General features: G+C 42.0%; 1 protein-coding gene across 1 annotated transcript; it reads left to right on the forward strand.

The window, feature by feature from the left end:
• The first annotated feature begins 14,051 nt into the window (after positions 1-14,051).
• On the forward strand, positions 14,052-15,188 carry LOC149460518 (uncharacterized). The gene has a single exon (XM_089679610.1). The coding sequence runs from the start codon at positions 14,052-14,054 to the stop codon at positions 15,186-15,188; it is 1,137 nt and encodes a 378-aa protein (XP_089535736.1).
• The last annotated feature ends 3,395 nt before the right edge of the window (positions 15,189-18,583 follow it).

The raw sequence follows: 18,583 nt of genomic DNA on the forward strand, positions 1-18,583 counted from the left end.
TGCTCCCTATGGGCTATATTTCTACTTCGACTTATATGAGATGTGTTCAAGTGAGTGCTGACTTTAATCATTTGATGTGGACCTTTCCAATCAATACTGCTACTGATTTGTTATCCACTATTCTTTCTACTCCCATCCCATTTACTCTCAAATGATATCTGTTAGGATTGCTCAGTAAAGATCTCTGCCCAAAATATGTTAGAATTCTTTTAATAGAAACACTATTCTTAGCGCAGAAGCAGATCACACGTAACTGGATGCAGGTCGCTACCCCCTTGGTAGCTCAATGAATTAATGCGGTCAATCACATCTTCCCATATGATATCATTTAGGAACATAGATGGTGTCATTGTAAATATTACAGTATAAGGTCTGGGATGTGTGGTGTAATTCAACTCACACTAGAACCACCAACAGTTGACATTTTCATGTTCCATTGTGAGCTATTTCTAGGAGACTTCACCTTACTCTATGATGACATTAGTCTGCATTTACTGACCTTGGTATAGCTATGCAAAGAAGGAGACAGAGTTTGTTTTAGTTGCTCTGTTTGTTGGCACCATGTTGATCTGTTTTGCATTGAGAACTGGATGCCTCTGTATATTTTCTTTCATTACATGTACAGGATTGTACTTTGTTTTTTGAATTTTCATGCAATAAGCAGTGTTTAGAAAAACATGTCACCGCATAATACAAATACTTAATAGTGCAAAAACAGGAAACATGAATCCCTAAAAAGCTAATAACCTCCCTTAATAAACAAGTTTGATTGTGTAAATAATGTGTAAAAAAACCCACAACAAACTGAGAAAATATAGTATATGCACATCAAATATAGTGAAAATGTTCATAAAAGAAGTGTTTGTGAAAAAGTGTCCAATGAAGATCAACTCTGCTCCTTGTGCAAAACTGCTTCACTCCCCATATGTGTTCAACCACTTTATTCCTCCATGATAATAAAGTGATCCAATCACCCCTTGGTAGAGGCACAGTTATACTCCTAGATTGACTGCTTAGTAAATAGGATAGCCAAATACAGCATGTGAAAAGAAGATGGTCCTCCAGCTAAGCTTGAGATCTCCCAAGCAACTGTCAGCTCTTAGAGTTTCATGTACACCATACTTTATGCATAGAAGTAGACGTGTGGTTTGTTTCATTCTACATCGAAATTCAGACACATTTTTAGCTATTCAGAAATTTGGATGCATCCGAATTTCCGAATTACAAAAGTAACAAATTTAATTTGAAATAAGGAAACATAATTCCGTCCAAAATTCAAATTTGAATCGAATTTGAAAAGAAATCAAATCTGAAAACAAAATTTGATTTTGAAAACAAATGTGAGACATAAACATATTGCTGAATATTGCTGGTTTCCTTCAAAGACTGTGTTTTAGTGTTAGAATATAGCTGTCTTCCAAAATGCGAATTTCAAAAAGAATAGAATAAAGCAGAATAGAAAAGTATTGAACAGAATAGAAAAAACTGTAATAGAAAGATATAAAATAAAGCAGAACAGAATAGAATGGAAAAGAATAGAATACAAAAAAAATGTAATAGAAAAGAAAATAATAGAATAGAAAAGAATAGGGTAAATGAGGATGTAGATTCTAATACCCTACTCAGGACAATGAGTCAGCTTCGCAATCTGTGGCATGCAACGTCCCGGAAGCATGCTCTTACATCAGAAGTGTTTCTAATGACTGCTTTTTCTATACAGTCCCAAAATGCCAGATATCCTGTGCTTCCAATATCTTCCCCTGGAATATTTTTCATTTTGGCCATCTGGTTGACCCTAGGACTCATAGACTCTTACCTTTTGATGTGCTTAAAGACAGGTTTGATTTACCACGCCAGGTGTTTTATGGGAACTTACAAATCCGTCACTATGCTCACTCTATTACTCTCTCATTGCAATTTTCACTCTGACCCAGGGGCGGACTGACAACTCATGGGGCCCCCGGGCAATAGGGGGTCATGGGGCCCCTGTGTCCTTGCCCAAACTCAAAAAACCTATGAAAAAGGCACCAGGGGCATCTCATGAGGCCCCCTACTGACCCCAGGCCCTCGGGCAGTGCTCGAGTTTACAAATGGTCAGTCCGCCCCTGCTCTGACCCCTTTTGAGCGGACGATCCTGGCAGATCTCTCTCAAAAAGGCCTAATATCTACAAAATCTTAAATGCTTATCCCATACAGACTCAAGGTACACATTCCTATATGCTCAAGTGGGAAAAATCCTATGGGGAGGAACTTTCCCTGGCCACGCAGCAGATGGTCTGGTCCCGGGCAGCCAAGAGCTCCCTTTGTACTCTCTATAAAGAAAATTCATATAAAATACTTAGACACCATGTGCTTATGGCAGCGTGCTGCCTTTTAGCAATTAAGAAACCTTCCCCATCATCATCAGCTGCCATATATGCCAGGATAAAAGACATTGAACTCATGGAAGAATTAATGGCCAGGCTGCATGATACCATAGAGTCTCATGATAAGATTTGGGAATTGTGGCACCTCAAGGAAGACCCACCATGAATTTTTAATAAATCAATTTATTTGTTTTTATTTATTTATTTGTATTTATTTGTTTGATTGTTTGTTTATTTTTTTTTTTTTTGGGAGCTGTGGTTGGAGGTGGGGCACAGTGTGGAATCCCTTCTCTACTCTCTGTCCCTTCTTATTTTCCCCTTATTTTTCATCCAATCATCACGGCATACTATTTTTCTGGCTCTGAAGGTCTACTGTTTGCATTGCACTGAGTATATTCATGACCCTCAGGTGTTTGTATATCTTTTATTGATGCAATATGGTCTCTTTCCTCACTGTGACAATTGCTAGAGGGTACCTCTCTTCTGCATTGACAAGCCTTGTTTGCTCATTTTGTCATATTGTTCTTTTTTAACACCGTATAGACTGTGTAGACTGTGCAACACTGTGTCAGACTGAGAGCTACAGTGATTATAATTTTCCTATATAATCTTTTAATAAAATGTTAATTATAACTAAAAAAAAAGAATATAGACGGCTTCCAAAATTTGCATTTCGAAAGTAGAATAGAATAAAACAGAACAGAATAGAAAAGAATAGAGTAAAACAGAATAGAACAGAAAATAAAAGAATAGAATACAATAGAATAGAAAATAAAATCATAAAATAGAAAAGAATAGAATAGAGAAAACAACTGAATAATTAAATACAACCATCTTCCGAAATTTGAATTTCGAATAGAACAAATTTGAATTTGAATGCTGAGTCAATACTTCACGGTTTGGTTGAATTAGAAAATGAATAAACAGAGCAAAATCAAACAGATTCCAAAAACAAATTAAATGAAAGTAACAAATTTAATTAAACAAAATTATTTAAATAACGAATTGAAAAGAAACAAAACACATTTTTTGTCCTGAACATGTCTACATAACAGAGCGAATACAAAACATTATTGTGCAACATCTTTATCAGTTTTTTTTTCAATATAAAATGGTACTATCACATGTCTTGTCACACCACAGAAGAAACCATCCCATATATCACCGTAAGAGCGCTACTACACTTTCTGCTCACACATTAATGTGGCCTCTGGTGGATGACGACATCAAGATGTCATACTGCTGTGGTATCTATTGTTTCTCTGTGGACGTATTTACAGTTTTGCCAGCATAATATTGTATTTTCATGGGTTAGTATGGTACAGATTGTGTTTCTGCTAACGTGTTTCTGTTATTTCAGTACACTACTGATTATGTCGCTCTTAACATTTTTCTGGTGTGTCAGTACAAGATGACTTACTGGTATATGTCTGCTGATATGTTTGTTGGCATCAGTACAGTACTAAATATGTCTTTACTGACAGGTTTCTGGTGTGCAATATGGTACTGCTTGTGTCTGTAGACATGTTTCCCATTGTGTCAGTACAGTACTGATTGTGTCTCTGCAGACATGTTTTCTGCAGTGTTAATAAGGTACGGTGTTCATTGTCTCTATATGCATATTTCTGGTGTGTCAGTACAGTACTGATATTGTTTCTGGCTATGCCAGTACAGTATTAATATTATGTTTACTAATCTGTAGAAGTAGGTGATTAAGAATAATCAGTAATTTTCAGAAAACTTGATTTCACAATGAAATTCTCTTTTTCATTCCAATAAACTTGCCTTCTAATTTAGCCTTGCAGTACAGCAATTAAAAATAAATAAATAATGGGAAAATCAGCATACCCACAGCACAAGCAGGAAATGACACTCCTGGGGGGCTTCTGTACATCATCTGTGTACAGACGGCCTCCAGGTTGCCATATTGCATTGCATTGCAGGGCTGCAGATTGAATATGAAAGGAAATTTTTATTAATGTTCCATTTCAATATGACTTTTGCTATTTTTTTTCAAATAAAGTGGAGTTACCCTTTAATTTTTTTAAAAAAGTGGCAAAAACTCAACTAGGAACAGAATACTCCTTCCCTCTCTAAAAAAAAAAGTACAATGTAAAAAGCATATCATTTTGTTAAACAAAGGATTTTGCAACTTAAACAATGTAGTTATGTAACAGGTCATATAAATCAAATAAAGAACAAATCAATCTGCAGGAATATAAGAATTTTTAGGGGAATTTAGGTGGATCAAAAACTGTCAATTTCATTCATCATTGTCTTCTGGTGATATGACAAGTAATGGAAGGCATGAAACCTAAAACAAGACAGGAGCAGAGTGAATAATGATTACTCTCTGAGTGTAGAGATGATTGTAGAAATGATCAGGTAATTATGTAGCTGCCCATTTCACTTCTGTAGATAGCGAAGAGTCCAAGCATTAAAAGTGAAGCAAGATTATTGCTGCAAAAGTAAATTTTTAAAAATCCCCTTTGGTGAGAAAAAAATATTGGTAAAAGGGAATCTATCCTGGTAGAAACAGGAAAGCTGCTAATGCTGGCAACCTTTCAAGAATACTAATTGCCTGGATATCTCTGGCTTCACTTGTTAAAGTACTGACTGAGGTTAGAGTTGGCCGCTAGGTTAGGTTTACAGCACTTTTTTTGCTGCTTGCAGTGTGCTCAAACAGCGAACCTATGGGTTCATTTAATATAATACAAAACAGAAATCGATCTTGAAAGGAAAATATATATCTGCCAGAACATCAATATAGATAGATTGAACAAGTGTGTACAGAAAGTGCAGGAAAAATCACAATAAGTGAATAGGTGATAAAAAAAGAGTCCAACACTCAAATAAATAGTCCCAAAATATTGATTATTTCACATCCATCTTCTTCTTGACAGTCTAGATTACTTCACAAAAAATATAAACCACACCGCTGTGCTCCTCCATCATGTGCTAAATAAACACACTTATCAGATTATTTTGACTTTGTTATAAGAAAGTCAAAACAAGTTTGCATGTGTAAAGAATTCCACTTGGTATAAAATGTCTATCCTCCTGTATTGGTGTCCTGTTATTCCACATATCAAAGCTCCACCAAATCCATAGAAAAACTATAAACTGTAGAAAGACTATAAGCTCCCATGTTTATTAAAAACGTAAAATACAATGAAAAGTAATATTAGCGCGTATATAATTATGGAGCCAGTCTTAGCTTTCAAGTAGACCACTTCCAGGTAACAGGATGCCTGATGACATCACAGACATATGCTCTGACTTACATGCTTCATCATACAGTATAAAGAAAGGGGGGGATACAGTACAAGGAGTGCCAACATCCCTAGAAATATACAAAAAAAAGGAAAAGTCCTCTGCTTGGTGGGACTTTAAAGGCACAGGTTTGTAAGTTAATAAACGAATGAATCGGCAGTTAAAATATAACGCTCAATTTTATTTTATACAATCTTAAATAAGACATAAGAGGTTGAAGTATATAAATTATGGCGGTAACTGTCAAAGAATGTGCAACCTAATATTAATAGTGGAAGTTCGGTCATGCAAATGTTGCCCCTCGTGCTTCGAGACTAATCGTTGTCTCTTCCTCAGAGGTGCTCATAGAGGCATGACACCTGTAAAAAACATACATATTAATATACATCTTTATTCATAGAGATTTTTTTGAGACTGGAAATTATCTCTGCTGTAACAACAAAAATAAACACAAGGGGGCACTACTAAGTGCAGTACTAGTGGGTTTTAATACTGCAGTTAGTGGCGCCCCCTAGTGTTTCTTTTTGTGGATAAGTATGCCAAAAATCACATAGAATGAAAACCAGTATGAACTCACACTGGTATGTATGATTGCAGGCCACTGTGGATAGCAGGAAGCAAGATCACTGGTCAGAGGGGCTGACCGTAATGACATCACACTTTGGGTATGAGTGGGCGAAGTTACATGTTTAGGAGCGAAATCCCCTTTGTCAGGCACCTGATATGATGCCACCAGAACTAATTTGGTACATTGCCTGTTACTCTACTTACTAATTCTGAGTGCATTTTTATCTTCATCCTTTTATTTAATAAATGTTACTACATGTAGAGCAGCCCACTTTCCCTTTTGGTTTCTGCTTTTTGCATCATATTTTTGCATGCACTGATGAGACCATCCACGAGGAGCAGCTCTCTATCCACCCTCCACACATCTTCATTAACCACTTGCCTACCAGGCACTTATACCCCCTTCCTTACCAGGCCAATTTTCAGCTTTCAGCGCTGCCGCACTTTGATTGACAATTGCGCGGTCATGCAACATTGTACCCATATGAAATTTTGATCATTTTTTTCTCACAAATAGAGCTTTCTTTTGGTGGTATTTAATCGCCACTGGGCACTTTACTTTTTGCGCTATAAATTAAAAAAAGTGCAAAAAATTTGAAAAAAAAAGTTTATTTGTTTCTTTTATAAAATTTTTCAAACAGGTATTTTTTCTCCTTCACTGATTTGCGTTGATGAGGCGGCACTGATGGGCACTGATAGGCGGCACTGATGGGCACTGATAGGCAGCACTAAAGGGCACTGATAGGCAGTACTAATGAGGTGGCACGGATAGGCGGCACTGATAGACAGCACTAATTAGGGGTCACGGATAGGCGGCACTGATATGCAGCACTGATAGGCGGCACTGATAGGTGACACTGATGATGGGTACTGATAGATGGCACTGACTGGCATCACTTCTGGGCACTGACTGGCGGCACTGACTGGCACAACCCCTGGGCACTGACTGGTGGCACTGACTGGCAGCACTGGTGGGTGGCACTGGTGGGTGGCACTGGTGGGCAGCACTGGTGGGTGGGCACAGGTGGGTGGCACTGGTGGGCACAGGTGGGTGGCACTGGTGGGCACAGGTGGGTGGGCACAGGTGGGTGGCACTGCTGGGCACATGTAGGTGGCACTTCTGGGCACAGGTAGGTGGCACTGCAGAGTGGCACAGGTGGGTGCACTGCTGGGCACAGGTGGGGGCACTGCTGGGCACAGGTGGGGGCACTGCTGGGAACGGGTGGGCGGGGCTAGTGGGCGCACTGCTGGGCGGAACTTGCGGGTGTCACTGCTGGGCACCGATCATCAGGGCACTGATCAGCAGTACCCTGATGATCGGTGCCGATCCCCGCTCTGACAACTGCCGGTTCTCGGCAGTACTTTCCTCACGATCTGACAGCGTGAGGAAAGTGCAGCCGAGAACCGGCACTTGCATTTCCCTGTGATCAGCGTGTCATTGGACACCGCTGATCACGTGGTAAAAGGCCGGTGGGATCGGCCTTTCACCACATCACGTGATCAGCTGTGTCCGTAGGACACAGCAATCACGGAGATCGCCGGGTGCGCGCCCCCTGGGGCGCGCAGGAGAGCGCGTTCTGGGAGGACGTCATATGACGTCCACTCAGAACTGGCCGGCCGCGATGAAGCCGTCATTCGGCTATGCGCGGTCGGCAAGAGGTTAAGGACTGTCAGAAGGATGCCACCCACTGGACACTTTAAGTAATGCTTGTCTTACACCATCTCTATGTGTGTGCATCTCTTAATTGTTTTGTACGTTTTCTTTTAGAAATACTACACTGAGAGTTGTGCACTTCCCCTCTCTCTTCTTTCTTATGATTTTATATCCATCGGAGTATTCTTAAAGGATAAGTTCACGTTTCATAACATATTACATGTTACACCCATATTCAGGGTGTAACGTAAAATGTTATGATCAGACCAGTCCCCGCTCCCCTGCAGAGTTCTGTGAATGAGAGACTACAAGTCCCGACAGCCTTAGCAGCTGTCGACTTGTAGTCCTCATTGAACTATCACAGCGCTGTGGAGCGCCATGGTAGTACACTCATTCTTAATGTCACTATATCTGCTATATCTTACATCCAGTACGGGCAAGTAGATATACTGACAGATCTGCAGGAGACCTGCATGACACCAGTGATCTGCTGATAACTGGTGCAATGCTTTACAGACTCCTGCAGACAAAAATAATAAATGCACATTTTTTTACCTGCCACTTCACTCCCCAAATATCTCTAACCTTGATTATTGCAACTCCTAAATGGCCTACCTTTACTTGGGATATCCCCTGATATCTTCAGTCCATCAAGAATGCAGCTGCCAGACTAATCCACCTTACCAACCATTCAGTGTCAGCTAACCCTCCCTGCCAATCGTTCCATTGGCTTCTGCTTATCCAGTAACTAAAATTCTAAATATTAACAACCTACATTGCCGTCCAAAACTCTGCCCCCAGCTTTATCACCAACCTCATCTCAAAATACCAATCAAACCATTGTTTTCACCTTTTTCTATGCTCACCTCCAGGACTTCTCCAGAGCCTTTACAATTCTCTGGAACTCCTTATCCCAATCTGTTCAACTATTTAATACTCAATCCAATTTTAAGTGGTCCCTGAAAACTCATGTCCTCAAAGAGACCTAACCTGCCTCTAATTAACCACCTCCCATCCAGCCGTTGTATATAAACAGCCGGACGGTGGCAGTGCAGAGTCGGGTGGCCGTTTATAAATGGCCTCCCCATCCCCTGCTTGTGTGCGCTCCCTGGGAGCGTGCAGCACTGCGATCCGGTGCCCGCTGTGTCCTCCAGACACAGTGAAACACCGATCATCGTACGGGACGTCTGTGCGAGGTCCCGATCATGTGATCACTGATTGGCCAATCAGTGATGACATGCAGAGTAGTAAGCAAGATGTCACTTGTGACATCATTGCTTACTACGTGTGAAATCTGTGAAAGATGGTACAAGGCCATTCACAACAGCCTTGTACCATATGACAAGCTGTGACCAATCACAGCTCACACTGTAGTTCTCAATGGCTGCAACAATGGCTGCAGCCAGAAGAAGGAGAAATTATTGCTTTTACAGCCTTTACGGGGTAAAAAGAAAAAAAAAACGTCATCACCCCCCACAAGTAGTACAATGTCACCATGGTGACACTGTACTGCTAGGGTGACAGTATGTAAAAAAAAAAACATAAATAATAATAATATAAAAAAAAATAAAAATGTAAAAAAAAAAATGTTTTAATTATATTTTTTGGTTATAAACTAATCTGGGTTGTTTTTTTTACTAAAAAGATAACGGAATACATTTTGGCCAAGATTTATGATGAAATATTATTTATTTGAAAATTTTATAAGAAAAACACTTTTTTCAAAATTTTTGGACTTTTTCATTTACATAGCAAAAAAAAATAAAAATTCCAGTGATAAATAAATACTACCAAAATGAAACTTTATCTGTCTCAACAAAATGCTAAAAAAAATTCATATGGGTACAGTGTTGCAGGACCGTGCAATTGTCATTCAAAGTGTGATAGTACTGAAAGCTGAAAATTGGCCTGGACAGGAAGGGGGTGAAAGTGTCCGAACTTGAAGTGGTTAATAAACTGTACTTTTATATCAGCTCATCCCTAACAGGTATTGCCTTTTGTATCACTTGACCCTTCCTTTTAGATTGTATGTAAATCATGTATATTACTAGTTGATGTTAGTAATTAAATGTTTTCTTTGAATTGGCCCCAAAAACATTATTATACTATACAATACTACCATCTCCTACCACTGCTGGACTGCCACAATTACCAGCTTCTGCCACCACTACTGGCATGTCATTATTACCATCTTCTGCCCCAATTACAATTTCATGCCAATGCTGCTGGCCTGCCAAATATTACCATCTTTGACCACAGCTACTATCTTCTGCCACCATTACTATCTCCTGCCACTGCTGCAGGCCTGTCACCATTACCATCTCTTGTCACTATTACTATCCTCTGCCACCTTCTTCTGCCCCAATTACAATTTCATATCACTGCTGCTCGTCTGCCATCTATTACCATCTCTGTCCACAGCTACTATCTTCTGCCACCATTACCATCTCCTGCCACTGCTGCAGGCCTGTCACCATTACCATCTCTTGTCACTATTACTATCCTCTGCCACCTTCTTCTGCCCCAATTACAATTTCATATCACTGCTGCTTGTCTGCCATCTATTACCATCTCTGTCCACTACTATCTTCTGCCACCATTACTATCTCCTGCTACTGCTGCAGGCCTGCCAACATTACCATTCTCATTCTACCTTTACAGCAGTAACTTGTTTTTTTTAGCATTGTGAAGATGCCACAGCTAACATTTTTGCACTTGCTTCTCCGCTGCCAAATTTGGGAAATTGTTGATGCCAGGTCATTCCTGCATACCGCCTTAATGTTTGATGTATGTACCAGGGGAAATTAATCCTATCTGTGACTGCTGTAATCTGCTGACTGGCATCTCCTCTGAAATGTCACCCTTGCACTGGACACACACAAGGCAGGGAGGGATTTCAACCCCTCCCTTCTCTTCCCAGACTGTAATAAAAAGAGCCAATCAGAAGAGCCATTAAAGGAGCCAATGACAGGGACTTTCTCAAGCAGGAGGTGCAGCTGCAAAGCATTGTGGAATATGCAGTCTTGAACAGAAACGGCCTGATAAGGTTTATATAGAAATAGAACTACAAAGGCCATCATGCTTAGTGAGAGCAGAGTGAAGAACTCCATCTTGTCTTTCCTGAGGGGAGACAGTCTGCATGTGGCAAGGTAACAGTCTGGACCTAGCAGAGAAGTGCTTAGGGTCAGTTCACAGCATGCTGAGTTACCTGCATCAGTCAGGGGAACATCCAAACTGAGAGATGTGGACCTACAATACAGTGCCTACACCGACAGAGTGAAGCGCTAATCATGAGGTGACCAGAGGAGCCTGTCATTTCCAGGACGATCATTTGGGTCTTAGTCACAGGATCTGGTGAGAGGGATTTTTCCCACTGGCAGATGACAGGAACACTGCACACAGACAGAGACATTACACTTCGCCCATACTCACCAGGCACTGGGTTGTGTAGATGGCCCTGCTAAACAGACACAGTATTTGCTTTGCTATACAAATACTGCCACGGGATTACAATTATACTCTACCATAGGAGTTTAAGTGCACCAATGAAAGTGGCTAGCTGAAGATCCCAAATTCATCCTGTTACCAAGAGACTGAAGTTACTGGTGCCATACGGGCACGCGCATGTGTATTCAGGCCTCTATATTGCATGGTGTGTGAGGGAATAGCTTTACCTTGGAAAGTAGCTATTAAGCATCATTTGGGTACAGTGTTTGCCTATTGGGCTTGTGGTGTCGGGGGTTAGAAGGGAGACGTCTGACACAACTGAGAGTCATTCTTCTGCTCTCCTCCTGCTTGGACATCATAGAGCTGAATTTGTGTAGAGAAGTTAAATCCACTTTGAGGTTGCCATTTAAGTGTTTGCCTCTGCTCTTGGGGTTTTTCATGGTTGGAATCCCCTGAAAGCGGTCTGAGTGTAAAAGTGAGCTAGATTGCTTTCGGTCTCAGTATTTTCTGTTCTCTTGATTCACCTAACGAATACCTGTTGTTAATGTTTATTACTTCCCATAGAGGTCTTACAGTAAAGCTGATCTCTGTGTTTTATTCTAAAATGTGTGCTTTTCATTGGTCCTTGCACTTACACTATTGCCAGGTGTGTCAGTTGGGGCTGAGACAGTTCTTGGGGTTGAGAGGCAGAGTGGCGGAGTGAACAAACTTAAGCAGCCCCTTCAGGGGTATGATATTATTACAGCAATGTCAACATGTCACACCTAATGTTTACACAGCTGCTCTTAAGCAGAAAGAGTTATGGAGCCTGATGCAAGCTAAATCATGTTCTTTGTCTCCAGTTTTTCATCCTACTTCTGTTCTCTGGTTATCCAGAAAATTTGTGGCTTTTTTCTCTAAAAAAAAGTGTAGTTTATGGCTCCATGCACACTGGGCTTAAAAAAAACAGTTTTTGTACAATGTTTAGGCACATTAAGGAGTGTTTGGCATTTTTTTTCTGCCAGAAAACTCCAATAAAATGCTGAGATTAAAATGTGCCTCTAAATGTCCTAATGTGCATGGACACATAGGATAACAGTGAATTGCTTCTATGGGCAAAACACAAAACTCCTGTGGAAACAGTGTTTTTTAAACCAGCATGCTTGGAGTCTAAAAGTGTTTTTTTTCTTAAAGAGAACGATTTCTCTAGTTTCACAAAACAAATCACATTAGCTCACAGCTCTGCATGCTGATATGAAGGCATCTTACATTCATTAGCTAAAGTAATTGTAAAACTTGATTTTTTTCCATTAAAATAATAAACATGTAATACTTACTTGCTCTGTGCAATGGTTTTGCACAGAGCAGCCCGATCTTCTTCTTCTCTTGTGCCCCTCTTGTGCTCCTAGTTCCCCCCCTCCTAAGTGCCCCCATAAGAAGGTGCTTCCTATGGGGGCACTCTTGCATGCTTAATCCTGAGCTGGGCTGTTTGTGTCTATTCAGACACACAGCCTGGCTTGGCCACACCCCCCGCTCTCTCAGGTTTTGACTGACAGTAGCAGGAGCCAATGGCTCCTACTGCTCTCAGCCAAGCTTGTGAGAGAGGGGAGAAGAGCTGCTGCAGATGTGTAAAGTGCTGGATGAGATCAGGCTCAGGTGGGGGGAAGCTACTATTAAAAGTGGTTTTACTTTAATGCAGAGAATGCATTAAGGAAAAAAAAACCTTTACAACAACTTTAAACAAACATGTTTTGCTTACTTACACTTAGAGTTTTCCTGACTGATTGAGCCACTGGTGCTGTAACCAGTGGAAAGGCTACATCATGAGTGTCTTCTTATGCAATACTGTATGAAATATAGGGGGGCGTGTCCAAGATGGCGACCGGACGAGTCGCATGACCGGGAGCTCCGGCGGGATTCCTCTCCAACCTCGGGCATCCAGGTCGTATAGGAGGGCGGGGGCGAGCGGGTTACTCACCCGTCCCTGCTGCAGTGCTGTTGGGAAGTTTTGAGCGCTTCGGGCGCCGTCCTGCGGTGACGACCCAGTGCGGCCTGCTGCGGCCAGGTGCAGCCGCGGCATCCTCCTACGGATCAGCTGGTGGTGGTGAGTCGGGAGCGGGAAGGGGGACGGCTGGTCACCCCCCCTTCCGCGCGTGCAGGGAGCAGCTTACTTGTCTCCCCTCTGGGTCTGGCGATCCGCGCCGGAGGGGCATCATCATCATCCTCCCTCCCCCCCATAAGTGACACAGGGGTGGTGAGGCCTAGTGCGGCCCAGTGAGCACAGATCCTTCACCACCAGAGCACAGATTGGAGTTGATCCTAATCACGGTCAGCGCACTACCCAGGCACCTATACCTCCTCCCAAAGTCTTCTGTCAGTATTCCAGGGCCCATCGGGGCAGCCCCCACACAAACCCAGGGACCACCGGCACATGGTAGAGGCCTTGCTATAGCCCACACAGCAGGGAGCTGTGCTGAGGTTAGGCCTACTGAAGATTCTTCCCCTGTAGATTCATATAGAGAGACGACAGTGATAATCACTATATCCACACAGCAATATTCAGTGTCTCCCCTGATTTGCCTATCCTCCCCAGCCCGTAGAGGCTTTCAGTGTGAATTAGGGCGTGTTTGCATCTACCTACCCACATCTTCATTTTCCTGTTTTGGGGGTTCCAGCATGACCCCAAAGAAAATGGCAACTTAATACCCTGAGCCTTGACACACGTAGGTGGGGCTACGCTTACATGACAAGGAATCGCTGCTAAAATGGGGAAAGCAGACAGGAAAGCTAACACTCCTCGCTCCAGATCCCCACGCCGTACAGGTGGTCCTGCTAATCGAGGCATCCCGGAATTATTCCGTTCTCTCACTCCAGATCAAACAGATTCTTCCACCCTTGCCTCCCCACTACATTCGCCTGCAAAAGAAATTCCCTCACAGCCAATGAGCTTGTCAACAGCTACTGCAACTGGACGCTCTGATCCTCCCCCTCTCAACATGGGGGATTTGAAAGCGATTGCATCAGATATTAAAGGGACCCTTTCTGCGGCGATAGCTGAGTTACATATCGACATGCAGGCAGTGGCTCACAGACTGGACGCAGTAGAAGACACAGTTCATATGCAAGGTCTTGCTTTTCATGATATGCGCAGGCAGGTTGACTCGCACACCTCGCACTTAAGAGAGCTCGATCGTCACATTGAAGATCTGGACAATAGGGGTAGACGACATAACTTAAGAGTGCGCGGTGTGCCTGAAGCAATAGAGCCTAGCCAATTAACCCAAGCTATTTTATCTATCTTTAATGATCTTTTAGAAAGGCCGCATGAATCTCCAATTGAGTTCGAGCGCCTACACAGGGCTTTGCGTCCTAAAGGCAGAGATTCTGACCCACCGAGAGATATAGTTTGCTGTCTCGTCGACTTCCGCCTTAAAGAGGATATTTTACGCAGAGCTCGAGACAAACAACGCTTGCTATACCAAGACGTTGAAATCAAATTGTTTCAAGATCTCTCCCATCTCACCCTGCAACGCAGGAAAGACCTGCGCCCTCTTCTAGATATACTTCGCTCTAAAGGTATTGCCTACCGTTGGAAGTTCCCGTTTGGCCTCTCTGCAACACATTTAGGGAGATCTGCTCTCATGAGATTTCCGGAAGATCTTGCACCATTCTGTGAAACCATGAATATCCCACTACCGGTCATACCTAATTGGTCCAATGACTCTATTCGACAAGTGCAACTAGATGAAGGCCCCATGGAGGCACAGTCTAATGGCCTCTCTACCGGAGACAGACGACGCAAATCATCTCACCAAACCTCAACTTCTCCGGTACGTAGAAGGCTCATTACCGGCGACAGTCTACCATCTTCACCTGCGCACCGCAAGGCACGTCATGAATGACTTCTCCTTGTTATCACTTCTCAATGCTTCTGAGTAAAAACTCCCCCGTACCCTGAAGCTGCTCTACTGGTGGATCGTATGCGTTTAGGGGAAAGAAAAAGGAGAAAGAAAGAATTGTTTTTTTTTGTTGTTTTCTCTTTCTTTCTCTTTTCTGTTGATTTTAGCCAAGGTTCCATTATACGCTTTATTTGACATCATTCATACTTCTGAAGCCTGGACTTAAGGGTATATGTATCGCATCACATTGTCAAATTTTATATGTATACTGTCTATCTGTGGTAAATATTGGTTTTGTTGGCATATATCAGCTAAGGTATCCTAGTGTGTGATAAAGAAGAACGAGGTGGGGATAAGTTTACTGGTGGCCTTGATTGTGCACCTATGGGTGTTAAAGATTATCTGCTTGGTTGGTAAGGGTCTACCACATTACCTTACGAACCCTGCCGGTTACAGGAGTGAAGTTAGGCTTGAGTTCCGGGGACATGGGCTAGGCCCTCTTTTGGATTGTTGCCTTCCTCTCCGAATCCCAATGTAGGGGTAAATGGTGCACTTGGATGGGGAGTCTCTTGGATCCTAGGTTTTGTGTTTCTTAGGATCATGGTTTCGCAATGTTCCTTGTCATGATCTTGGAAACAGATTCTGTGGGAGCATTGAGATTTCCGGACTAGCCTTTACATTTATTTTACCTATCCTTAAGGTGGCAGGGGATATTGGCTTACGCAGATCAATCTCGTACTATGTTGTGTCTCTCGCTCCTGCTGTACCTTGAGAGATGATATAATGGGGTTGATTCATAGGACTCAATGCCATTTTTTTTGTACCATTATACAAACCTTCCTCTGACCCTTCTCTTATAGTTGGATCAAGGTAGACAAAGTATTCGTTTGATACTCGCACTATTCCTTCGCTCTTCCTAAATTGTTCTCTCCCTACATAGCATTTGGAATACCTTAATTGCCAATGTGGTTTCTGACAGGTTACATACCCTCTATCTAGCTATGATTATGATGGTGTTTTAGATTTGAAATTTGGGATCGCTCTATTTGATATTCTCGTTTATAGTTCACTATGTAGACGGGTCCAACTTGGCCCTACACAGTTACCTGCTTTGACTTGGAGCTTGTGTTGGGTCACGGATCGTGGACTCTTCCCCTCTAATAACCTATCTATGTTTAGTGGGTGGTGGGGAGTGAGGCACTAAACAAGTTTCCTCGGTTGGAACTAAGATCTACATTGTATCTGGGAAAGGGTGGCTGACAAGGTTTGGTCGGTGACCTACTTCCTAGAACAATCATAAGTGATATTATTGCTACTGTTATGCACTGTTTCATGTAAAGTAAATATCAGTAGTTGAAATGCATATGGCCTATGATGACCACTTTCAAGTGACTCACTTACTTAATAGGCACGGTTTAATGTACCTTTCAGGTTAAGACAGTTTAGAGATTACTTTATGGTTGACTGATGACATAACTTATCAATACTTAAATTTATGGTTCCCGCAACTGAACTTTACATTTTCTGGAGCTGGCCAAAGTTTTCTGATGTATATCCATAACGTACAGGTCTTATCCTTAGATACGCACTCTCTCCCATACCTAACATTACACATCTTTGTTTATGAGCCTTGATGTGGTCTAGGTGCTTACCTATAATATTTTGCTTAATATGCTGTTACTTCTATTGCTTCTAGTCTGCATACTCCCCCTGTTACACACCTCTCATCTCTCGATACAAATTAGCTACTTCCCACCTACGTATATGTGTCAAGGACGCCTCATGTTGGATTATTTCCCCTCTACACCTTTTTATTCAGGAGAGTTTGGCCTCTTTCAGATTGTACTTAACATTGCCAATTCGGCCGTCTCTGGGTTTGACACTTCTCCGACTGTAATTTCAGACTCCCAGCTATCATATTGCTAACAACTAAGTATTGGGAGCTGTATTATGAGAAAGAATAGCTGGACTATTCTGCCTCTGGATTCTAGTCTTTACAGGAAGTTGAAAGAAGATAGCTCAATACATGAATATGGGTTTATATGACATACACCTGACACTTCTCTTCTTCTTTGCCACATTCCTTGACTCTTTTCCGTAATAACTTCTCCTCTACTCCAACATTCTGAAACTTTCTACTAGCCTTTTTCTAATCTTTATACTAGTCTCTTTCCCCTCCTCATCACCTTCCCTGCCCTCCCTTAACCCACCCCCCTCTATACCCCCCTCCCCCCCCCCTTCCCCCCCCTTTTTTTTTTTTTTTTTTTTTCTTCTTTCTCTCTCTCTCTTTGCTGCTGTGATACTCATCTGGTATACTTATAGCCCTTAAGCAACCCTTTTGGGTAAATGACATGATGACTACTAACCACATATCTAATCGGTCGACTCGTACACTCTCCGTGGCCTCTCTTAATGCAAGGGGCCTAAATATACCTGAAAAACGTTCGCAACTTCTCACTTATATGAAAAGCCTTCATGCAGATGTGCTCTTTATCCAAGAAACTCATTTTCGGGCAGACCAAGTCCCTAGATTCTCAAATATTCACTATCCCACGGCATATCATTCAGCTAATGCGGAGGTGAAGGCCAAAGGGGTATCCATTTTACTCTCTAAAACGCTCCCGTTTGAACTTACTGAATCGCTCGAGGATCCTGAGGGGAGGTTCCTTTTTCTCAAAGGCACCCTCTTTAATAAACCACTTACCTTAGTCAACATTTACAGTCCCAATACAGCACAGGTATGTTTTTTTCGTAAAATCGCCAAGTTACTTGCTACGTTTCAATCGGGTATCTTGATTTTTGGTGGCGATTTTAATGTAGCGCTGAATCCATTGGAAGATACCTCCTCAGGGGTCTCATCCATTCCATTCAAAGCACTTAAACAAATAAAAATTGAACTGAAAGATCTTCTCCTACATGATACCTGGCGTACTCTTCACCCATCGGGCAAAGACTATACATTTTATTCTGCTCCTCACAACCGCTATTCTAGAATAGACTATTTCTTCCTCTCGCAAAACGATCTATATACCCTGAAGTCTGCCTCGATCGAACCAAAGATCCTTTCGGATCATCATCCCATTATGATAACCTTGCAATTTCCGGATACACCAGGTATTTCCAAAATATGGAGACTGGACCCATTTCTCCTTACGGATGCATCGGTTGTCCCCCAGATCCGTGATGCCCTGAAAAACTATTTTCAGGAAAACACATCCATGGAAACGTCCCCTCTCATACGGTGGGAAGCACACAAATGTGTGATACGTGGTCTTCTAATGTCTATCTCAGCAGCACGAAAACGTCAGGCTCTAGCATCGTTCAACTCTTTATTGCATAAAGTTCGTACACTTGAGTGCTCTCATAAACGATCAATGGCCTTAAGATGCGCTACTGAG

This window comes from Staurois parvus, unplaced genomic scaffold, assembly GCF_062004578.1.
Source record: "Staurois parvus isolate SC_StPar_1 unplaced genomic scaffold, SC_StPar_1.0 ptg000227l, whole genome shotgun sequence".
Taxonomy (NCBI): Eukaryota; Metazoa; Chordata; class Amphibia; order Anura; family Ranidae; genus Staurois; species Staurois parvus.